The sequence below is a fragment of the Lithobates pipiens genome, unplaced genomic scaffold (genome assembly GCF_037356315.1).
Source record: "Lithobates pipiens isolate NorthernLeopardFrog02 unplaced genomic scaffold, aLitPip1_a1.2 Scaffold_35, whole genome shotgun sequence".
NCBI classification, from domain to species: domain Eukaryota; kingdom Metazoa; phylum Chordata; class Amphibia; order Anura; family Ranidae; genus Lithobates; species Lithobates pipiens.
In genome coordinates, this window is record NW_027507811.1 from 2,203,161 (window position 1) to 2,227,974 (window position 24,814).

The window sequence follows — 24,814 nt, forward strand, 5'->3', positions numbered from 1 at the left end:
CATACTCCTCATCCTCCTCTTTATACTCTTCTTTAACCGCAATATTATCATCCCCGAGGTTTCCACTCTGAATATATAATAAAACATTCATTGTAACAATCATGCTGTGTATAAATCAGAACTACCAATAATTGTCAATCACCTACCTGATGATGGTGGGGGATGGTGTGACCTTCCTGTGTGGAATCTCGGGAATACAGAGGACGGGGACATCTCTCTGGTGGGTTCCTGTATCTGGATGACTCCTCCATGGTGTCCTGGTACAGATCTTTGTGTTCTTCCTCCATCACCCCATCCTCATCATCCTCCTCTTTTATCTCTTCTTTAACCTCAACTTTAGGATCTCTCAGGTTTCCACTCTGAATATATAATAAAAATGACATCAATGGTAACAATGCAGATAATGTACAGATCCTAATGATACCATCAGTGATTGTTCCTCATCTACCTGATGATGGTGGGGGATGGTGTGACCTTCCTGTGTGGAATCCCGGGAATACAGAGGACGGGGACATCTCTCTGGTGGGTTCCCATTACTGGATCCATCTGTAGGAAACACACACACTGACTGAATACATTGTTTCTATGTGTTTATCAGATGATGGGGGATCTAGGTGGAGCCTCCGTACTGCTCTCTCCTTTACAATAAAGTCTCCTCTTACCCGGTGATGTGAGGGGCGGCTGATTGTCCATCGTCTTGCCACTTTCAGCAACGTCTCCTCTCTACTTCCTCCCAACTCACCTTTCACCTGGAAATTCCTGTTTATACCTGGTATCACTTCCTGTCTGTACCTGACATCACTTCCTGTCTTCCATAGAGACTTCCTGTCTCTATGGTAGAAGTGAGAAGATCACCATCTTGTGGAGATCAGAGGAACTGCAGCCCCCCGAGAAACGTCTCGTAGTGTGAACACGGCCTTGTGCTGTGTGTGTATGTACTGTATATCCTTATAGATGGGGGTCATCTCCACTCCCACCAAGGGGGATGTATACTGTGAGAGGGTTAGATCGACAGCGGGTGTGTGAGACCCCCTGGATGAGTTCAATACACAAAAGTAGGCACGGCAAACAGCATTACAGGTGAAATAAAAAAAAAAAACAGAGGTGCGGTTTATTTACACTATAAACAATAAAAAAATAACAGCAAAAGAAAAACAAAACATGAAAATAAATCCTTGGCAACTTGGCCACTTACTACATACGCAGGTTCCCTATCTATCAACTAGGGAACTTTTGTAGCGGCCCTAATGAGCCAACTTGCTTCAGCTGGGCTCATTAATTCACCACTGAAGGGCTCTCAGCACTTCCCCCTAGTGGTGGAATAAATCCCCATAGAGCCTGAATCCAGGACACACACACATACATATATATATATATATATATATATATATACAGTGCCTTGAAAAAGTATTCATACCCCTTGAAATTTTCCACATTTTGTCATGTTACAACCAAAAATGTAAATTTATTTTACTGGGATTTTATGTGATGGACCAACACAAAGTGTCACATAATTGTGAAGTGGAAGGAAAATGATACAAATAAATATGTGAAAAGTGTGGGGGGGGGGGCATTTGTATTCAGCCCCCTTTACTCTGATACCCCCAACTAAAATCTAGTGGAACCAATTGCCTTCAGAAGTCACTGAATTATAAATAGAGTCCACCTGTGTGTCATTTAATCTCAGTATAAATACAGCTGTTCTCTGAAGCCCTCAGAGGTTTGTTAGAGAGCCTTAATGAACAAACAGCATCATGAAGGCCAAGGAACACACCAGACAGGTCAGGGATAAAGTTGTGGAGAAGTATAAAGCAGGGTTGGGTTATAATAAAATCTCCCAAGCTTTGACCATCTCACGGAGCTCTGTTCAATCCATCATCGGAAAATGGAAAGAGTATGGGCACAACCGCAAACCTACCAAGACATGGCCGTCCACCTAAACTGACCGGGCCGGGCAAGGAGAGCATTCATCAGAGAAGAGCCAAGAGGTCCATGGTAACTCTGGAGGAGCTGCAGAGATCCACAGCTCAGGGGGGGGGGAATCTGTCCACAGGACAACTATTAGTCGTCTCTCCACAAATCTGCCCTTTATGGAAGAGTGACAAGAAGAAAGACATTGGAGAAAGAAAGTCATAAGAAGTCCTGTTTGTAGTTTGTGAGAAGCCATGTGGGGGAGGGGGCAGCAAACATGTGGAAGAAGGTGATCTGGTCAGAGGAGACCAAAATTCTACTTTATGGCCTAAAAGCAAAACGCTATGTGTGGGGGAAACTAACACCGCCCATCCCCCGAACACACCATCCCCACCGTGAGACATGGTGGTGGCAGCATCATGTGGTGGGGATGGTTTTCTTCAGCAGGGACAGGGAAGCTGGTCAGAGTTGATGGGAAGATGGATGGAGACAAATACAGGACAATCTTAGAAGAAAACCTGTTAGAGTCGGCAGAAGACTTGAGACCGGGGCGGAGGTTCCCCTTCCAGCAGGACAACGACCCGAAACACTCTGTACTGATTCAGGAACCATCTAAAAGCGAACAGAGTAGGAGATAGATGCGTCTGAGTGAAGTCCACACCAGTCCAAACTATAGTTTAAAGGCTTAGAGGCCCACTTTTATTTAGCGAAAGAAACAAAAAGTCCACAGACACAGGTGCCCACGCAGGGGTTCTTCTCCACCTAAAACAGATGACAGAGAACACGGAACCACCTGGTTCTCTCAGCTTGTAGTCCCAGCTCCGAGCTCTCTGATTCTCTTGGTTCTCGCAGCATTAGTATTGGGTGAACAGTTCAGCCAGAACATGAGTTCAGGCCGAACAGTGTCGGGGCATTTGACCGTTTGTTCGGCCCACCGAAGGACCACAATGCACTGCGCCGCTGCACAGTGCAACGAAAGCCCTGATTGGGCAAAGCTTTAATTGCTTCAGCCTATCAGGGCACAGAGCACTGTCAGAGCCATTATTGGAGAAAAGTAACGATGACTCTATCCAATCATGGCTCATTGCTTAGTCCCACCCCACACTATAAAAGTATTTTTTCAATAGTGGCCATTTGTAGTGTGATATCAGCGTGGAGAGAGATAGAACAGGGCTCTGTTCAGTGCTACAAGACAGTTAGTGTGTTATTCTGATTCTATTGTCAGTGTAGAGTATCAGTTTAGTGTAAATCTAGTGATAGTTCAGTGTGAGTGTAGTGCGACCATTCATTTTCTACTTTAGTGTCAGTTTTTTTTTTTCAGGGCAGGTTTACTGCAGTATAGTTCAGTGCGCTGGTGAACGTTTAATGCAGTATATTTTAGTGTGCTAGTGCACGTTTAATGCAGTATATTTCAGTGCGCTTGTGCATGTTTAACACAGTATATTTCAGTGCGCTAGTGCATATTTAATGCAGTTTATTTCAGTTCGCTATTGCACGTTTAACACAGTATATTTCAGTGCGTTTGTGCACGTTTAACACAGTATATTTCAGTGCGTTTGTGCACATTTAACACAGTATATTTCAGTGCGCTAGTGCACGTTTAACACAGTATATTGCAGTGCATTACTGCACATGTAACCTAATTTATGTCAGTGCATTACAAATCGTTTTAACGTCCTATATTTCAGTGCGTTACTGCATATTTGATGCAGTTTATTTCAGTGCGCTATTGCACGTTTAACACAGTATATTTCAGTGCATTTGTGCACGTTTAACACAGTATATTTCAGTGCATTTGTGCACGTTTAACACAGTATATTTCAGTGCGCTTGTGCACGTTTAACACAGTATGTTTCAGTGTGCTAGTGCACGTTTAACATATATTTCAGTGCATTACTGCACATGTAACCTAATTTATGTCAGTGCATTACAAATCGTTTAACGTCCTATATTTCAGTGCGTTACTGCATATTTAATGCAGTTTATTTCAGTGCGCTAGTGCACGTTTAACACAGTATATTTCAGTGCGTTTGTGCACGTTTAACACACTATATTTAAGTGCATTACTGCACATGTAACCTAATATATGTCAGTGCATTACAAATCGTTTAACGTCCTATATTTCAGTGCGTTACTGCATATTTAATGCAGTGTATTTCAGTGCGCTAGTGCACGTTTAACGCAGTATATTTCAGTGCATTTGTGCACGTTTAACACAGTATATTTCAGTGCGTCTGTGCACGTTTAACACAGTATATTTCAGTGCGTTTGTGCACATTTAACACAGTATATTTCAGTGCGTTTGTGCACATTTAACACAGTATATTTCAGTGCGTTTGTGCACGTTTAACACAGTATATTTCAGTGCGTTTGTGCACGTTTAACACAGTATATTGCAGTGCATTACTGCACATGTAACCTAATTTATGTCAGTGCATTACAAATCGTTTTAACGTCCTATATTTCAGTGCGTTACTGCATATTTGATGCAGTTTATTTCAGTGCGCTATTGCACGTTTAACGCAGTATATTTCAGTGCGCTTGTGCACGTTTAACGCAGTATATTTCAGTGCGTTTGTGCACGTTTAACACAGTATATTTCAGTGCATTACTGCACATGTAACCTAATGTATGTCAGTGCATTACAAATCGTTTAATGTCCTATATTTCAGTGCGTTACTGCATATTTAATGCAGTTCATTTCAGTGCGCTAGTGCACGTTTAACACAGTATATTTCAGTGCGTTTGTGCACGTTTAACACAGTATATTTCAGTGCGTTTGTGCACGTTTAACACAGTATATTTCAGTGTGTTTGTGCACGTTTAACAAAGTATATTTCAGTGTGTTTGTGCACGTTTAACACAGTATATTTCAGTGCGTTTGTGCACGTTTAACACAGTATATTTCAGTGCGTTTGTGCACGTTTAACACAGTATATTTCAGTGCGTTTGTGCACGTTTAACACAGTATATTTCAGTGCATTACTGCACATGTAACCTAATTTATGTCAGTGCATTACAAATCGTTTAATGTCCTATATTTCAGTGCGTTACTGCATATTTAATGCAGTTCATTTCAGTGCGCTAGTGCACGTTTAACACAGTATATTTCAGTGCGTTTGCGCACGTTTAACACAGTATATTTCAGTGCGTTTGTGCACATTTAACACAGTATATTTCAGTGTGCTAGTGCACGTTTAACACAGTATATTTCAGTGCATTACTGCACATGTAACCTAATGTATGTCAGTGCATTACAAATCGTTTAACGTCCTATATTTCAGTGCGTTACCGCATATTTAATGCAGTGTATTTCAGTGCGCTAGTGCACGTTTAACACAGTATATTTCAGTGCGTTTGTGCAGATTTAACACAGTATATTTCAGTGTGCTAGTGCACGTTTAACACAGTATATTTCAGTGCATTACTGCACATGTAACCTAATGTATGTCAGTGCATTACAAATCGCTTAATGTCCTATATTTCAGTGCGTTACTGCATATTTAATGCAGTTCATTTCAGTGCGCTAGTGCACGTTTAACACAGTATATTTCAGTGTGTTTGTGCACGTTTAACAAAGTATATTTCAGTGTGTTTGTGCACGTTTAACACAGTATATTTCAGTGCGTTTGTGCACGTTTAACACAGTATATTTCAGTGCGTTTGTGCACGTTTAACACAGTATGTTTCAGTGCGTTTGTGCACGTTTAACACAGTATATTTCAGTGCATTACTGCACATGTAACCTAATGTATGTCAGTGCATTACAAATCCTTTAACGTCCTATATTTCAAGCGTTACTGCATATTTAATGCAGTTTATGTCAGTGCATTACTGCACGTTTGACACAGTATATTTCAGTGTGTTAGTGCACGTTTAACGCAGTATATTGTAGTGTGTCTGTGTAGTGAGTACTCAGGTTAAAGTGCACCAAACACCACTTTCCATTGATTGAAGTGCATCCAGGTACACATTTCCACATCTTTATTACATTTTGGTAATAAGGCAGACGTTCCCATGGCACTGTGAGGGGGCCAGCAGCGTAGGTGTCCACAGGCAAAGGTGGCCATGGTCAGTCCTCAGGGAGGGCATCATTTCCTCTGTTTAGTGATGTTGCCCGTGCTATCCAGCCACAGCTTGCAGAGGAGGTGGTGGACTGGCTTACTAAACCGTCCTCATCTTCCGCACCCTCTGTCACCCAAGCAGAGACTAGTGTGTAGTCCACTGCAGCTGCCAGAGTGGCTAAACCTACCTCCTTGTCCACAGCTACTCCTGCCATAGCCCCAGCATCAGGCATGGAGGAATCAGCGGAATTATTTGAACACAGCGTCAGCCACTTGCACCTTGATGATGCACAGCCATTACTTGATTCAGATGTTGGCCCTGAGGTTGAGGAAGGCAGGAACATGAGCCTACAGAGAGCGGGGGAACACTAGTACACAAATTGGCAGTCATATTCCCCCAGCCACAGCGTATTTCCATGTTGGATGAGGTCACTGATGCGACTTGGGTGCCAGATAGAGCAGAAGAGGAAAGTGAAGGTGAGGCACAACCCCAATAAGGCAGCCATCATGGAAGAGTAGAGAGCAGCCACCCTAATTAACCAGATTGTGGAGCTGTTATTTCCTGTGCCACTTCCCACAGCTCAGCTGTCTGGGCCTTTTTTAGTACATGTGCAGCCGATCACACTGTTGCAATTTGCAAACTTTGCCTCAAGCAGATCAAGCGTGGCAAGAACACCAGTCATTTCGGTACCACATACTCGACAAGGCATTTAACCTCCCACCACACACCCCATTGTCAAGAGCACCTGAAAGCCACACAAAAGAGACGCAATTTTGTTCCTCCTCCTTACCTCAGTCTGCCCCCGCTATACCTCATGACCTATCAGCAGCCTCTACTGACAAGGATGATGTTATAGCGCAGGGTGTCACAGGTCCTTGCAGCGCATCTGCCAGTATCACACCACCAGCTGTAGACTATAGCTGGCAAATTTTTCTCTGCACCATCTGCTGCAGCGAAAGAAAAATACAGTCACTGCCACCCACATGCCCAGCATCTAAATCCCAGCTTGTCAAAGCTGCTGGCTTTACAACTCCCGTCATTCCATCTGATGGATTCTGCCCCCTTCCGTAAATTTGCAGAATGTGCTGTACCACAAGGGTGGGTTCCCCAGTCGCTATTTCTTTTTACGTAAGGCCCTTCCAGCTTTGTACCATCACATGGAAGGCAATGTTGTGGTATCGTTGGGCAAGGCATTCAGCCGCAAAGTCCACGTTACTGCTGACATATGGTCCAGCAAGCATGGTCAGAGATAATATATTTAATTCACAGCACACTTAGTAACTCTGCTTGCAACTTGGAAGGATGCAGGACAGGGCTCAGTGCTGCAGCTTGTTGTGCCTCCACATCTCCATACAGCTAGTGGTGATAATGCAGAATTTGTCAGCTCTACCCCCACCTCCTCCTCCATGCCCTCCTCTGATGAATTGTCCTACCACAAGTACCCCCTAAGCATTCAAGGGGATATTCAATAAGTCAGGCTAAAAGGTGCCATTCCTGTCCCCTAGACACACCAGTCCTTCAGCTGGTGTGTCTAGGGGACAGGAACCACACCGGAGCAGAGATTCTGGTAGCTCTGCAGGGACAGGTCCAGAGGTGGTTCACGCCACGCCAGCTGGAGCCAGGAATGGTGGTGTGTGATAATGGCACAAACCTTCTATCCACCCTTAGACAGGAAAAGTTGACACATGTGCCATACCTGCCACATGTCCTCAATTTGGTGGTGCAGCATTTCTTAAATAGGTACCCAGGGTTGGAAGACCTGCTAAAGCAGGCCAGAAGAGTCTGTAGCCATTTCAAGAGGTCATACACAGCCAGTGTCCGGTTGGCTGAAATTCAGCGGGAATTACACCTGCCCATAGACCACCTGATTTGTGACATGCCCACTAGGTGGAACTTGACTTTGGCAATGCTGCCGCAGCTGCACATGCAGCAGAGGGCCGTCAGCGAGTGCCTGTGTGAGTATGGCACAATTACACAGTCAGGCTGGCTCGGCATTTTTTCCCCACACCAATGGCTGCTCATAAAGGATGCATGCACTGTACTGTCACCATTTGAGGAGGCCACAAGGATGGCAAGCCGTGACAGTGCATGCATCAGTAACACAATCCCTGCTGTGTTCCTGCTGGAGCAGACTCTGCGTGGCATTATGGACAGGGCACTCAAGGCAGAGTAACCGGAGGAAGACTTCCTTTACTCTCAGGGCCCCGTTTTATGCAGACACCATTCTTGCCACGCCAAAAAACACACAAGAGGAGAGGGAGGAGGAGGATTCTGGCAGTTTTCGAGGCATTGAACAGAGGAAGACATACATCAAACCTTAAGAGATGGTTTTCTGTCCCCAGAACTCTTGTGAGTAGTATGTGGCTGGGAAGAGGCAGTTCCAGATACTGTAATCCTCAGTGAACACGAGGACTCTGCTTCTCATGCCTCCGCAAACTTGCTGTGCATGGGCACCCACATGCTTCAAAGCCTGCGAAAGGACCCGAGAATACGTGGCATCAAGGAGAAGGATAACTATTGGTTGACAACCCTCCTTGACCACCGTTACAAGGGGAAAGTCTCAGAACTCATCCCGTCCCCACGGAGAGTGCAGAAGATGAAATCTCTTGAGGACACCTTCAAGAGGAGTTTATCTAATGCTTTTCCAGATTCTGGTAGGTTACAGTGTAACAGTGGAAAATATAAGTTTGCTTCTGTTGGTCAAGAGAGGAGCGGTGGAGAAGGGGGCTGCCTAAGTGATACATTTCACAATATGTTTATTCCTCAGTGCCCAGGGATGTCAGCTTCCACATCCACAGGGCAGCACAGTGGTGTAGTGGTTAGCACTTTCACCTAGCAGCAATAGGGTTGCTGGTTCAAATCCCGACCACAACACTATCTGCCTGGAGTTTGCATGTTCTCCCTGTGCCTGCGTGGGTTTCCTCCGGGTACTCCGGTTTCCTCCCACACTCCAAAGACATGCTGGTAGGTTAATTAGACCCTGTCCAAAAAGAATTGGCCATAATATGTGTATGTCAATGTTGTAAGTGTGTCGGGACTCTACAGGTTAAAGGACCGCATAAATAGCTGCAGATGGACACCGGTGGCAAGAAAAAGCGCCCAGAGGCGATTCAGTTCGTATAGGTAGCGCTATATAAGTCATTCATTCATTCATTCATCCCATCAGCAGGGTCTGCATCATATGTTGGATGATTATCTAGGGGCGAAAACAGATGGAGAGTTTTCCAGTTGATGATCCACTGGGTTATGAGAATAGACCACTGGTCAGAACTTGCTCAGTATGCTGCCCTGCATCCAACATGGTTTCTGAACGGGCATTCAGTGCTGCTTGAGGTTTTGTTACTGAAAAAGAGGGCGTCTGTCCACAGACTCTGTGGACCGGCTGTCGTTTATCAAAAATGTATCAGTCCTTGGATTACCAGCAGCTATTGTATGAAGCCCCTAATGCCGAAGTCACTGATTAAGCTTTTTAGGGATGTGGAATCTACAAGATTTCTAGGCTGCTTAGCATTGTGGGTGTTGATTTCATCTGGAAGAATTTTTTTGGTGTAGGTTTCTTGGGCACAATTAACACCCAAAGACTAATTTTTCCACAACTGTTTGATAGGTGCATTACATGTACATTTTTGGCAGCAAGGCTAATTCTTGCTTTCATCAAGAGTACCTCTATAGGGTTAGAGAGTGAAGGAGCCACCGACACCCAAAGACCAATTTTTATGCACCTGTTACTTCTATCTGTGGAAATCTCTAATCTTGTTCCCAGCGTACTACATTGTGGCCTCATCATACAGACTGGCTTACCAAGCTGTTGTTTACAAAATAAAGAAAGCTTGCCGGGAAAATGTCATTTTTTTGGTTTATAAATACAATTTTTGCTGCAGCAGCTTTTATATACAGTACAGATGTGCCACTTTACAGGTGGACTAAGGGGATGCCCCAGGCACTATATTCGTTGTTCGGCCCATCCCTACTGGCCAGGCTCCACAAGATTTAAGGGCTGACCCAACCACCCTGACAAGCCACCTGCCTGGAGCTTGCTCAGATTCCCATGAATATGCAGATCATAACCTCTTTGCCTCCATCCACTAGTTTCTAGAAACTTCTGGTAGCTTCTAGAACCAAGGGGAGGTACTAGAGGCCTGACCTGTAGAGTCCTCAAACCTGACCTAACACCGTGCAAAGCATTTGCCTAGCCATGAAAAATTCTGTCCGTAACTTAATGAACACATTGATTTCTTATGATCTTTAGCTCCATCTAGTGGCTATCATGTGGTATTTTTTCCTGAAACTCTGTACCACCATTAGTAAAAATAACGCAACACAGCATTATGGTCACTCAAGTCAATGATCATCAAGAAATAAAATACAACCAAAATTTGTCACAGGTAGGTGAATACCTTTTTATTTTTATATTCATTCTTATTTAAATGTTATAAATATAGACCTCTGTATTTTTACACTACAAAATGTACTCAGCCAATGAGAGGTAATGACTCCATTTTTATTTTTCTCCTGCTATCAATGGCCGACACGGTACAACACTTCATCCATGTCTTTGGTGATCTCTGATCTCCTTATCAACTGTTTCTTCCATGATGAAGATCAGCCATGGAGTATATCTGAGGTGTATATCAGGGGGTGCTTCTTCCCCACATGTCCAGCAACATTCATATACAAGACATTTCCCGCACTCACTAATACACCTCCAGGGTTGTGTGGGACCCCCTGATGTACAGGAATAGTGATGGACGAACGTTTCGCCCGGCGGTCGTTTCGCGGCGAATTTCCGACTTTCGCCGTCCGCGGGTTCGAACGCCTTTTTCCGTCGTTCGCCCCGGCGGACTTACGTGTTTAATGTATACAAGAACTTTAACCTTTCGTGACACGTTTATCATGTGTTACAGGACAACCAATTGAGACATGACAGCTCATGGACACTTGGACATTCCCCCTAACCTATAAATACACCCGATCCGGTGGCCATTTTACATTCTTTCTTCTGTCACTGTAGGGAAAGGATCCTGTGTGGAGTAGGGACAGAGAAAACGCTAGCTATTTGGTACACAAAAGTTCTTTTCAGGACTGGTATAGGTGTTAGGTCAGCAGCCTGAGTTTCTTTTGTCAGTTTAGATAAAGGGACAGAGCGCTGTATGCTGCTATTTTAGGGACAGCTCAGCCAGATTAGTCTTTCTTCATCATCATCATCATCATCATCATTAGCTGTTACTATCAGGTCCACAAAAGAGCTATTCCAGCTAATCGTTCCAGCCTACTCTTTTTTGCCAATTTGTATAGGGACAGGCAGGAAGCAGTGTGTCAGGCAGTGAGGATAATTTTAAAGACTTGCTGTTACTATTAGTTCCACAAAGGTTCTTTTCAGGACTGGTATCAGTGGTACGGTAATAGGCTTGTACACGTATAATATTCTTTCTTCCAAATATAGAAAGAATATTATACTTGACTGCTGCCCTTCTGCTGCAGTCTGCTAATCATTCACAACTCACTTGTTCCACAAAGCTCTTTATCAGGACTGGTAACTTGGTCTGTCTAGGGTGCTACAGTACATAGGGTTGAGTGAGGTACAGTCTGCTGTTCTGTAAGGACCGCTATCGGTCCACAATACATAGGGTTGCCGTGCACTACTGCTGACCGCTGCCCTATACTGCAGCAGTCCTTCAGCGGTATAGGGACTGACGCACAGTCTGCTAAACACTAATACACAACCTGCTTGGTCCACAAAAGTTCTTATAAGGACTGGTAACTTGGTATAGGGTGCTACGGTACATAGGCCTGAGTGCGTTACAGTCTGCTGTTCTGTAAGGACCGCTATCGGTCCACAATACATAGGGTTGACGTGCACTACTGCTGACCGCTGCCCTATACTGCAGCAGTCCTTCAGCGGTATAGGGACTGACGCACAGTCTGCTAAACACTAACACACAACCTGCTTGGTCCACAAAAGTTTTTATAAGGACTGGTAACTTGGTATAGGGTGCTACGGTACATAGGCCTGAGTGCAGTACAGTCTGCTGTTCTGTAAGGACTGCTATCGGTCCACAATACATAGGGTTGCCGTGCACTACTGCTGACCGCTGCCCTATACTGCAGCAGTCCTTCAGCGGTATAGGGACTGACGCACAGTCTGCTAAACACTAATACACAACCTGCTTGGTCCACAAAAGTTCTTATAAGGACTGGTAACTTGGTATAGGGTGCTACGGTACATAGGCCTGAGTGCAGTACAGTCTGCTGTTCTGTAAGGACCGCTATCGGTCCACAATACATAGGGTTGCCGTGCACTACTGCTGACCGCTGCCCTATACTGCAGCAGTCCTTCATTGGTATAGGGACTGACGTACAGTCTGCTAATCACTAACACACAACCTGCTTGGTCCACAAAAGTTCTTATAAGGACTGGTAACTTGGTATAGGGTGCTACGGTACATAGGCCTGAGTGCGTTACAGTCTGCTGTTCTGTAAGGACCGCTATCGGTCCACAATACATAGGGTTGCCGTGCACTACTGCTGACCGCTGCCCTATACTGCAGCAGTCCTTCAGCGGTATAGGGACTGACGCACAGTCTGCTAAACACTAACACACAACCTGCTTGGTCCACAAAAGTTTTTATAAGGACTGGTAACTTGGTATAGGGTGCTACGGTACATAGGCCTGAGTGCAGTACAGTCTGCTGTTCTGTAAGGACCGCTATCGGTCCACAATACATAGGGTTGACGTGCACTACTGCTGACCGCTGCCCTATACTGCAGCAGTCCTTCAGCGGTATAGGGACTAAGAGTTTTGTCACAGGGTGATTTAAAAAATGACAGGCAGAGGAAGAGGCAGGCCCTTCCGCAGGGGTGGTAGGGGTAGGGCAGGAGCAACAGCCTTGAGCCAAAGTGGGAAGTTGCAGAAGGTGCGTTCAATTACTTTAAAGGACGCACCAGACTTGGTTGAGTGGCTCACTCAGCCTTATTCTTCTGCACCCTCCTCATCCTCTCGATCTGCACCCTCTTCTTCACTCTCTGCTATGTGCACCCCCAAAGACACTACCACCAACAACACCACCACCACCACATACCTTCCGCTTGAGTGCAAATGGGGGCCTTCATGCTCCAGTGTTTTAATAGGGACCCCCGTATAAAAAGCATGAGGGTCAAGGACCAGTACTGGGTGGCAACGTACTTAGATCCCCGGTACAAACACAAAATGGCGGAAATGTTACCGCCGTCGCAGAGGGCTGTCAGAATGCAGCACTTCCAGGCCTTGCTTCGAGAAATGCTGCATTCTGCTTTTGCGTGCGCTGGCAGAGGAGCAATTCCCACTCCCAGAGAAGGATTTGCGGGTACCAATCCAACAGCGCCTGCAAGAAGAGGCCGGTTTGAAGATGTGTTGGTGACTTCGGATATGAGGTCATTCTTTCAGCCGACCCATCGACAGGTGTCATCCGGATCCAGCATCAGGGAACGCCTAGACCGTCAGGTGTCCGACTACATTGGGTTAACGGCCGATGTGGACGCTCTGAGGAGTGATGAACCCCTAGACTACTGGGTGGGCAGGCTTGACCTCTGGCCAGAGCTTGCCCAATTTGCAATCGAACTGTTGGCTTGCCCCTCATCCAGTGTCCTGTCCGAAAGGACGTTCAGCGCAGCAGGGGGGATTGTGACCGATAAGCGTACTCGCCTAGCTCACGACAGTGTTAACTACCTCACATTTCTAAAAATGAATGAGGCATGGATCTCGGAGGAATTCAACACATGTGATCAGTAGACCATGTATATGTCTATAAACAATTTTTGGAATCAAGCACACAGACCTTCTTAATTCATTTGGCTCACTTCCCTGACCCAAAAAAGCACACCGTACTATATGCCCCTACCCTCCTCTTTGAAGAGGTTGAGCGGTGTCATATTTCTACTGGGGCTGCTTATTATGAGGGGTTCCCACCATCCCTGTGCTGTGCTGACTTCCTCCTGGGTGTTCTTATTATGAGGGGCTCCCACCATCCCTGTGCTGTGCTGACTTCCTCCTGGGGGTTCTTATTATGAGGGGATCACACCATCCCTGTGCTGTGCTGACTTCCTCCTGGGGCTGCTTACGGTGCTGCTGTCAGCGCTGTATGTCACGGAGCTGCTGTCAGCGCTGTATGTCACGGAGCTGCTGTCAGCGCTGTATGTCACGGAGCTGCTGTCAGCGCTGTATGTCACGGAGCTGCTGTCAGCGCTGTATGTCACGGAGCTGCTGTCAGCGCTGTATGTCACGGAGCTGCTGTCAGCGCTGTATGTCACGGAGCTGCTGTCAGCGCTGTATGTCACGGTGCTGCTGTCAGCGCTGTATGTCACGGAGCTGCTGTCAGCGCTGTATGTCACGGAGCTGCTGTCAGTGCTGTATGTCACGGAGCTGCTGTCAGCGCTGTATGTCACGGAGCTGCTGTCAGCGCTGTATGTCACGGAGCTGCTGTCAGCGCTGTATGTCACGGTGCTGCTGTCAGCGCTGTATGTCACGGAGCTGCTGTCAGCGCTGTATGTCACGGAGCTGCTGTCAGTGCTGTATGTCACGGAGCTGCTGTCAGCGCTGTATGTCACGGAGCTGCTGTCAGCGCTGTATGTCACGGAGCTGCTGTCAGCGCTGTATGTCACGGTGCTGCTGTCAGCGCTGTATGTCACGGAGCTGCTGTCAGCGCTGTATGTCACGGAGCTGCTGTCAGCGCTGTATGTCACGGAGCTGCTGTCAGCGCTGTATGTCACGGAGCTGCTGTCAGCGCTGTATGTCACGGAGCTGCTGTCAGCGCTGTATGTCACGGTGCTGATGTCAGTGCTCTGTATTACGGTGCTGCTGTCAGTGCTCTGTATCTCCTGCACCCTCTTGTTTGCCTACCCTGGTCCCTGACCTTCCCTCTCCTCCATTGCCTTCATTAGCTCCATAGTCCTGAATTGTCAGAACAATTTCCCAAATAAAAAAAAAATGCTTGTAGTTATCGATCCCAAATTCACCTCATACATGTATTATGCTATTGTCCAGGTGGTGGGACTACGTGCTACCCCCTAATAATTACCCCGTGGCCGCAAATTCGACCTAAAGGTTTGCGAAATTCGCCTCCCATTGAAGTCAATGGAGCCCGCGGCGAACGGTCGTTTTCGCGAACGTTTGTGTCCGTTCGCGTTTCGCGTTCGCGAAACGTCCCGTCGGAAGTTCGTCCATCACTATACAGGAAGACAGGACTTCAGTGAGGAACATTTCCCTCACTCAGACCAGGAAAGTTCGTTCTCCTCCGTGTCCAATCTTAGATGACTGTAAACAGAGGACTTCTGTGACGGACAATTCCCGTTCTCAGGACAGGAAAGTGGCTTCTCCCTCGTGTGAGACCTCTGATGTATGACAAGCCTGGATTTATATACAAAACTTTTCCCACATTCAGGACAGGAACACGGCTTCTTCCTCGTGTGAGATCTCTGATGTGCATAAAGATGGGACTTAAGTAAAAAACATTTCCCGCACTCTGGACAAGAATACGGCTTCTCCCCCTTGTGAGATTTCTGATGATAATAGAGATTGGACTTATCTGAAAAACATTTCCCGCACTCAAGACAGGAAAACGGCTTCTCCCCAGTGTGAGATCTCTGATGTGTGACAAGCCTTGATTTATGTACAAAACTTTTCCCACATTTAGAACAGGAATACGGCTTCTCCCCCGTGTGAGATCTCTGATGTGTGTAAAGAATGGACTTCTGCGAAAAAAGTTTCCCGCAGTCAGAACAGGAATACGGCTTCTCCCCCGTATGCAATCTCTGATGTATGTAAAGATTTGTTATCTGTGAAAAACATTTTCCGCATTCAGAACAGGAATACGGCTTCTCCCCCGTGTGCAATCTCTGATGTCTGTAAAGAATGGATCTCTGCGAAAAACACTTCCCACACTCAGGACAGGAATATGGCTTCTCTCCCGTGTGCAATCTCTGGTGTGTGTAAAGACTGGGCTTATCTGAAAAATATTTCCCGCACTCAGGACAGGGATACGGCTTCTCACCCGTGTGAGATCTCTGATGTATGGAAAGATGGGACTTCATGAAGAAACGTTTTTTACACTCAGCACAGGAATACGGCTTCTCACCTGTGTGATATCTTTTATGAACATTAAGATGGGATTTAGAATTGAAACACTTCCCGCACTCAGCACAGGAATAAGGCTTCTCTCGGGTGTGAGATCTTTTATGCACATTAAGATCGTAGTTAGAACGGAAACGTTTTCCGCACTCACTACAGGAAAACCTCTTATGTTTTGGAGGGGCGGCACCGCCCCTCACAGTCTGAGGTTCCTCGGGATAAGAGGAATACGATGGTCCGGCACCGTCCCGCACAGTCTGAGGTTCCTCGGGATAAGAGGAATACGATGGTCCGGCACCGTCCCTCACAGTCTGAGGTTCCTCGGGATAAGAGGAATACGATGGTCCGGCACCGTCCCGCACAGTCTGAGGTTCCTCGGGATAAGAGGAATACGATGGTCCGGCACCGTCCCGCACAGTCTGAGGTTCCTCGGGATAAGAGGAATACGATGGTCCGGCACCGTCCCTCACAGTCTGAGGTTCCTCGGGATAAGAGGAATACGATGGTCCGGCACCGTCCCGCACAGTCTGAGGTTCCTCGGGATAAGAGGAATACGATGGTCCGGCACCGTCCCGCACAGTCTGAGGTTCCTCGGGATAAGAGGAATACGATGGTCCGGCACCGTCCCTCACAGTCTGAGGTTCCTCGGGATAAGAGGAATACGATGGTCCGGCACCGTCCCGCACAGTCTGAGGTTCCTCGGGATAAGAGGAATACGATGGTCCGGCACCGTCCTGCACAGTCTGAGGTTCCTCAGGATAAGAGGAATACGATGGTCCGGCACCGTCCCGCACAGTCTGAGGTTCCTCAGGATAAGAGGAATACGATGGTCCATCTACACTGTGTGGTGCCGGATGGACATTTGAGGTAGTCGGGTTTTCTCCTGGACTATACTGTGTGATGTCCTCATCTTCTACTTTACAGTCTGGAGACAAAGTGAGACAATCCTCTGAGGTTTTCCTCATCTCCCGTCCATCTACTAAAATAGAAATACAAAGATTATTACTAGACATCAGCTGATTGGTTCCCCTAAACCAGGACTCCGCCCACATCAGGCAGCTTTGTCTCTGAGGATCTTACAATTCCCCCCTCAAGGTAACTAGTAAATGGGTCCTCTGATCTCCTACCAGATCATTTCTTGCTGAACTGTCTTTTATAGGAGTGACCCCGGGAGAATTCTTCTGGCAGAGATCTTGCTAGACCCGGGCACAGGACAGACACAAGGCCTGTTGGCCGAATCCGGCCCACCAGTCTATATTTCGTGTGGCCCTCACATCTAAGGTTTTTTTCAGCCAGAACATGGTGGAACTTCGTTCTGCCACCTCCGACTCTCGTCCTCCGCTTCCCCATCACCACTATCACTTGTAAACTTGAAAGCCTTCTGTGATTAGAAGAACAGCTTTCCTCTTGGTGGTGCTCACTGATCCCTGCCTGCCCGGAACTCACAAGCGAGATGCAGAGACAGGTGCAGTGTGGGAGGGGCATCATATGGTAAGCGGCATTGTGACCCCTATCTGTCTCTGGGTCGGGTATACAGACACCAACCAATGACCTCTCTGCAAGTGAGAGAGGTGGAGCCTCCTACACTGCTGGGAGGTACTAGAGATGGGCCGGGTAAGTCAGATACAAGGAAGCTTTTGGGGGGGGGGGGGGAGATGAGAGATGAGGGCTGTGGAGGAAGATGTAGAGGTGGGGGATGGGGGAGAGTGGTGCAGAGGTCAGAGCCAAAGAGGGCTGGAAGTGAGATGTGCATAGACTGTGAAAGAGAGCTGAACCATGCACACAGCACACCCCTAAACCCTGCACTCTGTATGTAGCGCACTCCTCAACTCTGCACTCTGTATGTAATGCACTCCTTAACCCTGCGCTCTGTACACATTTCACTCCTAAACCCTGCACTCTGTATGTAGTGTACCCCTCAACTCTGCACACAGTGCACCCCTAAACCCTGTTCTCTTTATGTAGCACACACCTAAACTCTGCACTCTGTACACAGTGTATCCCTAAACCCTACACTTTTTATATAGCACACTCCTCAACCCTGCACTCTGTATGTAGTGCATTCCTCAACCCTGCACACAGAGCACTCCTAAACTCTGCACTCTGTACACTGCGGACACCTGAAATCTGGTCATAGGGCTCCCTGAAGCTGCACTCTCTCTGCACATAATGCACTTTTGGTATTTATTGCCCCCTTAAGATCTCCACCCTGCTAGTGTAATTTGGGCCACACCCACTGTTCGATGCTGTTCAGTGGGAGGGGTGGGGTTATGGCCTGGTTGAGTTCCTGTACCTATTTTCTGAGAACATTTTTTATATTGCCTTACAGGTACACCCAGTTCTTTGAGGGCAATCAGAATGCTGATGCGTCCCACGATCAAACTGAGTTTGACTCCCCTGCATCATGTGTTTAGGTTGAGCAACATCTAAGGTGAAAATCAACATTTTGCTGCCAGCTGATCCCCAGAATCTCCATAAATCCAGTCTAGATCCATAAATTGTGGCGGCAGCACAGAGAAGGAAGATTATCGGAGAGAAATCCAGGAATACAGGACGGGGAACACAGCTCAGGAAAGTGACCAGGGGATTACAGGCTGATATCACCCAGCCCCCGCCCTACTCTGGACCAATCAGTGAGCAGTATGGGTGGAGGAATGTATTTAGTGTTAATGACCCACCTGTGCTGATCTCTGTAGGAGTGTCCTCCTCTATAAATGTCCCCGTTATTCCATCCTCCTCCATAGACTGCTGATCATCCCTCACATACCTCTCTTCTTCTTCTGATTTCACCTCAAATTCTATATCCATTGGATCTCCACTCTAAACCAAGAAAATCAGAGAGAAAATATCATCTGTAAGATAGAAGATTCACACATCATCTCCACCAGTTCATGTTCTAGATTCTCCGTCCCACCAACCTTGTAACAGTGGGGGATGGTGTGATCTTCCTGTGTGGAATCCCGGGAATACAGAGGACGGGGACATCTCTCTGGTGGGTTCCTGGTATTTGGTGGCTCCATCATATCCTTGTGTCCTTCTGAAAACTCCTCCATCACCCCATACTCCTCATCCTCCTCTTTATACTCTTCTTTAATATCAATATTATCATCCCCGAGGTTTCCACTCTGAATATATAATAAAATATTCATTGTAACAATCATGCTGTGTATAAATCAGAACTACCAATAATTGTCCCTCACCTACCTGATGATGGTGGGGGATGGTGTAATCTTCCTGTGTGGAATCCCGGGAATACAGAGGACGGGGACATCTCTCTGGTGGGTTCCTGTAGCTGGATGACTCCACCATGGTGTCCTGGTACAGATCTTTGTGCTCTTCCTCCATCACCCCATCCTCATCATCCTCCTCTTTTATCTCTTCTTTAATCTCAACTTTAGAATCTCTCAGGTTTCCACTCTGAATATATAATAAAAATGACATCAATGGTAACAATGCAGATAATGTACAGATCCTAATGATACTATCAGTAATTGTTCCTCACCTACCTGATGATGGTGGGGGATGGTGTGACCTTCCTGTGTGGAATCCCGGGAATACAGAGGACGGGGACATCTCTCTGGTGGGTCCCCATTACTGGATCCATCTGTAGGAAACACACACACTGACTGAATACATTGTTTCTATGTGTTTATCAGATGATGGGGGATCTAGGTGGAGCCTCCGTACTGCTCTCTCCTTTACAATAAAGTCCCCTCTTACCCGGTGATGTGAGGGGCGGCTGATTGTCCATCTTCTCCTGACTCGGCAATCAACTGTAACTTGCTATTTATTTAGGGCGTCACTTCCTGTCTGTGCCTGACATCACTTCCTGTCTTCCATAGAGACTTCCTGTCTCTATGGTGGAAGTGAGAAGATCACCATCTTGTGGAGCTCAGAGGAACTGCAGCCCCAAGAAACGTCTCGTAGTGTGAACACGGCCTTGTGCGGTATGTGTGTATGTACTGTATATCCTTATTAGGGTTCCCACCTTTTCTTCAAGCCAAACCCGACCATGTTTATCGGGTGGAACAGTGGTGTAGTGGTTAGCACTCTCACCTAGCAGTAAGAAGGGTCGCTGGTTCGGATCCCAACCACGACACTGCCTGCCTGGAGTTTGCATGTTCTCCCTGTGCCTGCGTGGGTTTCCTCCGGTTTCCTCCCACACTCCAAAGACATGCAGGTAGGTTAATTGGCTTCTGTCCAAAATTGGCCCTAGTATGTGAATGGGGACCTTGAATTGTGGGCTCCTTGAGGTTAGGGACCAATGTGAATGTGAATGTGCAGGGATAGGGATAATTGTAGACACTCGCTCGGGTTGAACTGGATGGACTGGTGTCTTTATTCAACCTTATTAACTATGAAACTATAACTATGAAACTATGTTAGTGCTGCGCTTGCTTAACTCAACCTATTCACCTGAATGGGGCTCTGTTGCAATGCACATGGCTACACCATTGTAGCGTAGGATTTTAGGGGTTAAAGACAGGTGGTGAGGAGGCAACATAACACTTCTTCACCACCAGGTGTCACCACCAGGTGTCACCACCTGTCAAACACCTTCCAAACATGATCGACTATGCCTCGTTTACATGTGTGGTTGGGGGAACAGTAAAATTTAGAGGTTGAGCTGTGTTTTAACTGCTACCCAACTATTCCCCTTAAGCTGAAAAGGCAGCAGAGGGGGATGCACACCTGCCACAGTAAAAATTCTTTGCATCACAGTGCGGCAAAACATGTCTGCACTGTTGGGTTCAGTGGGCAGTAATGTCTGCCGAATGTGGCCCATCCAAGTGAATGGGGGCTTCCCGCATCCATGCGCGATGCATTAAATTGCGGGGCGATGCTGTGGGGTTTAAACGGGTGGTGAGGAGGTCATATAACGCCTCCTCCCTGCCAGTCAAATGCCCTCTGAAGAGCAATACAAATGTGGATCGGGACTTGTGTAAATGAGCCCCTAAGGCTGTTCAGCCATTCCAGTATATTATGTGGAATCAGCTGACAGGAGGGGGCAGGCAGAGTGACAGGAGAAGGGCAGGATGACAGGAGGGGGAGGCTAACAGGAGGGGGGCAGGCAGAGTGACAGGAGAAGGGCAGGATGACAGGAGGGGGGAAGGCTAACAGGAGGGGGGCAGGCAGAGTGACAGGAGGGGGGCAGGATAACAGGAGGGGGGCAGGCAGAGTGACAGGAGGGGGGCAGGATGAATGGAGGGGGGGTTCTTCCCCAGCAAAAACAGATAACAGAGAACACCGAAGCACCTGGCTTGTGGTCCTAGCTCCCAGTTCTCTGGTTCTCCTGGCTCACTCAGCATTAGGGATGGGCAAATGGTTCGGCCCGAGCATGAGTTAGGGCCAAACATTGGCTGGTAGCCTGTTGAAAGAACACCCAAAATGCCGGGGCGTTCGGCCGTTTGAACGACCACAATGCACTGTGCCGCTGCGCGGTGCCTTGAGAGCCCTGATTGGCTGAAGCAATGAAAGCTTTCCCCAATCAGGGCACAGAGCACTGTCAGAGCCATGTTTAGAGAAAGTAATGATGACTCTATCCAATCATGGCTCATTGCTCTTAGTCCAGCCCCCCACACTATAAAAGTATTCTCTTTCATTAGTGGGCATTTGTAGTGTGATATCAGCATGGAGAGAGATAGAACAGGGCTCTGCTCAGGGCTACTAGACAGTTATGCCACATACACATGATCAAATTTTCCGACAACAAATGCTGGATGTGAGCTTGTTGGCAGAAAGTCCGACTGTGTATACGCTCCATCGAACATTTGTTGTCGGACTTTACGCCAGCGAATGTTGGCTAGCAGGTTCTCAAATTTTCCGCCAACAAAAATTTGTTGGCGGGCTTTGCGATCGTGTGTACACAAGTCCGTCGCACAAAAGTCCACGCATGCTCGGAAACAATGCTCACCAAACACAACACTAGCAGAAGGAGCCCAAAGGGTGGCGCATGACTACTGAACTTTCTTTTTATGGGCTCGCCGTACGTCACTACGTTCGTAATTGTTGGCCAACATTTGTGTGACCGTGTGTATGCAAGACAAGTTGGAGCCAGCAACCTTCAAAAAAAATTTCACGGTTTTGTTGTCAGAAAGTCCGTGTGTATGCGGCATTAGTGTGCTATTCTGATTCTATTGTCAGTGTAGTGTGAATCTAGAGAGTGCAGGTGAGTGAAGTGCAACCGATCATATTTACTTTAGTGTCAGTTTATTTTGTCAGGGCAGGTTTACTGCAGTATATTTCAGTCTATTACTGCACATTTGATGCAGTATATTGTAGTGCGTTAGTGCAGTTTTACTGCAGTATATTATAGTGTGTCAGTGGAGTGTGTCTCTGTAGTGAGTACTCAAGTTAAAGTGCACCAAACACCACTTTCCATTGATTAAAGCGCATCCACCTACACATTTCCACATCTTTATTACATTTTGTTAATAAGACCTCCCCCCCATCATGTCTGGGAGGACAACAAGGAGAGGCAGATGTTCCCATGACACTGTGAGGGGTTCAGCAGCGTAGGTGTCCACAGGCAAAGGTGGACTTGGTCAGTCCTCAGGCAGGGCATCATTTCCTCTGTTTAGTGATGTTGGATTTTGGCCCCTGCGAATTTGCAGAATGTGATGTACCACAATGGCAGGTTTCCTTTCCAGTCGCTATTTCTTTTCACGTAAGGCCAGTCCAACTCTCTACCATCACGTGGAAGGCAATGTTGTGGCATCATTGGGCAAGGCAGTCAGCTGCAAAGTCCACGCTACTGCTGACATGTGCTTCAGCAAGCATGGTCAGAGATATATTTTGTTCATATCACAATAGGTAACTCAGAGGATGCAGGACAGGGCTCAGTACTGCAGCTTGCTGCCACGTCTCCATACAGCTAGTGGTGATGATGCTTGATTTGTCAGCTCTACCTCCTCCTCCTCAATGCTCTCCTCTGCTGAATAGTCCTATGAGTCACAAGTAGGCCCTAAGCATTTAAGGGGCTATTCAATGAGTCAGGCTAAAATATGACATGCAGGGCTTCAGCTGGTGTGTCTAGGGGGCAGGAACCACACCGGAGCAGAGATCGTTGTAGTTCTGCGGGGACAGGCCCAGAGGTGGTTCATGCCATGCCAGCTGAAGCCAAGAATGGTGGTGTGCGATAATGGCACAAACCTCCTGTCTGCCCCCTTAGACAGGGAAAGTTGCCTGGCACATATCCTCAATTTTGTGGTGCAGCGTTTCTTAATTAGGTACCCAGGGTTGGAAGATCTGCTAAAGCTGGCCAGAAGAGTGTATGGCTACAGAAGAGTCTGTAACCATACACAGCCCGTGCTCGGGTGGTTGAAATTCAGCGGGAATTACACCTGCCGTTAAACCGCCTAATTTTTAACATGCCCACCAGGTGGAAGTCGACTCTGGCAATCCTGCAGTGGCTGCACATGCAGCAGAGTGCCGTCAACGAGTACCTGTGTGAGTATGGCACAATGACACTCTCAGGCCAGTTCTGCTTTTTTTCCCCATGCCAATGGCTGCTCATTTTTTTTAGTCCTTGCCACCCAGGGCTGTCTGCTTCCACATCCCATCGGCAGCGTCTGTATCACATGGTCGACGAATATCTAGGGACAAAAACAGAGATGGAGAGCTTTCCAGTTGACTATCCACTGGGTTACTGGGTCATGAGTATAGACAATTGGCCCTTTCCAAATGGGCATTCAGTGCTGCCAGAGGTTTTGTTACTGATAATAGAGCACGTCTGTCCACAGACTCTGTAGACCGGCTGACATTTATCAACATGAATCTGTCCTAGATTACCAGCAGCTACTCTATGATGCCTCTGATTCCGATGTCGCTGATTAGGTGTTTTTGGGATGTGAAATATCTGCAAGACCTCTAGGCTGCCTAGTGTTGTGGGTGTTGGTTAAAATAAATTTTTTGGTGTAGGTTTCATGGGCACAATTAACACCCAAATTTTACCGCACCTGTTTGAAGGTTCATGTCATTAAAATGTTTGACAGAAAGGCCAATTCTTGCTTTAATCAAGAGTACCTCTATAGGTTTACAGTGTAAAGGCGCCATTGACACCCAAAGCCCAATTTTTCAACACCCGTTACTTGTATCCAAAGTCTACGAAAGAGACACCAGAATTTTTCCAAAAAATCTGCAATCATGTTCCCAATGCACTACATTGTGGCCTCATCATACAGACTGTCTCGCCAAGCTGTTGCTTACAAAATAAAGAAAGCTTCCAGGGAATTTTTTTTGGGGCTTTATAAATGCAGTTATTGCTGCAGCAGGTTCTATACATGGTACAGATGTGCCAATTTAAAGGTAGACTAAGGGGACCCCCAAGTACTATATTGAATTTTTCATTTTTATTGTTATTTCTCATTCTTATGCTTTCATTTTAAACATCAATAAATTACTGCTAATGAAAAAATGATGTTTTTTACAAACTTTTTCATTGATAAATGTCCCCCAGGGCAGTTCCCGCCCCCCGATAACCATTGTATGCCCAATTACTTGCACATAAGCCTTCAAAATGGGCACTTTCGATTTTTCAAGTTCGTGTCCCGTAGACTTCAATGGGGTTCGCTATTTTGTTTCTGAACTTTTGCGATGTTCGAAAGTTCTGGTGTGAATCAAACAAGGTTTATCCCTACTGGTCAGGCTCCCCAAAATATATGGGCTGACCCAATCACCCTGCCAAGCCACCTACCTGGGGATTGGTCAGATTCCCATGAATATGCAGATCATAGC

At 46.8% G+C, this 24,814-nt stretch overlaps 2 protein-coding genes across 5 annotated transcripts in view; both read right to left on the bottom strand.

The window, feature by feature from the left end:
- Positions 1–17,425, bottom strand: part of LOC143955436 (uncharacterized) — a 70,901-nt gene extending 53,476 nt beyond the window's left edge. The window contains exon 1 of the mRNA XM_077465483.1: positions 15,220–17,425. Within this exon, the coding sequence (XP_077321609.1) occupies positions 15,220–17,130 (1,911 nt within the window). The 5' untranslated portion in view covers positions 17,131–17,425. The remainder of the gene's footprint in view (positions 1–15,219) is intronic.
- A 451-nt stretch (positions 17,426–17,876) lies between these two features.
- Positions 17,877–24,814, bottom strand: part of LOC143955878 (uncharacterized) — a 201,633-nt gene continuing 194,695 nt past the window's right edge. Inside the window, exons 1-5 of one of the 4 annotated variants that reach the window (XM_077466000.1) lie at positions 19,799–19,868; positions 19,585–19,682; positions 19,283–19,495; positions 18,997–19,203; positions 17,944–18,898 (exon numbers count right to left, since the gene is read on the bottom strand). In XM_077466000.1, coding sequence (XP_077322126.1) covers positions 18,695–18,898; positions 18,997–19,203; positions 19,283–19,495; positions 19,585–19,682; positions 19,799–19,829 — 753 coding nt within the window. In that variant the 5' untranslated portion in view covers positions 19,830–19,868 and the 3' untranslated portion in view covers positions 17,944–18,694. Of the gene's footprint in view, positions 18,899–18,996; positions 19,204–19,282; positions 19,496–19,584; positions 19,683–19,798; positions 19,869–24,814 lie in introns of those variants that run through there. The other 3 variants (XM_077465998.1, XM_077465999.1, XM_077465997.1) reach the window with 3 other exon arrangements.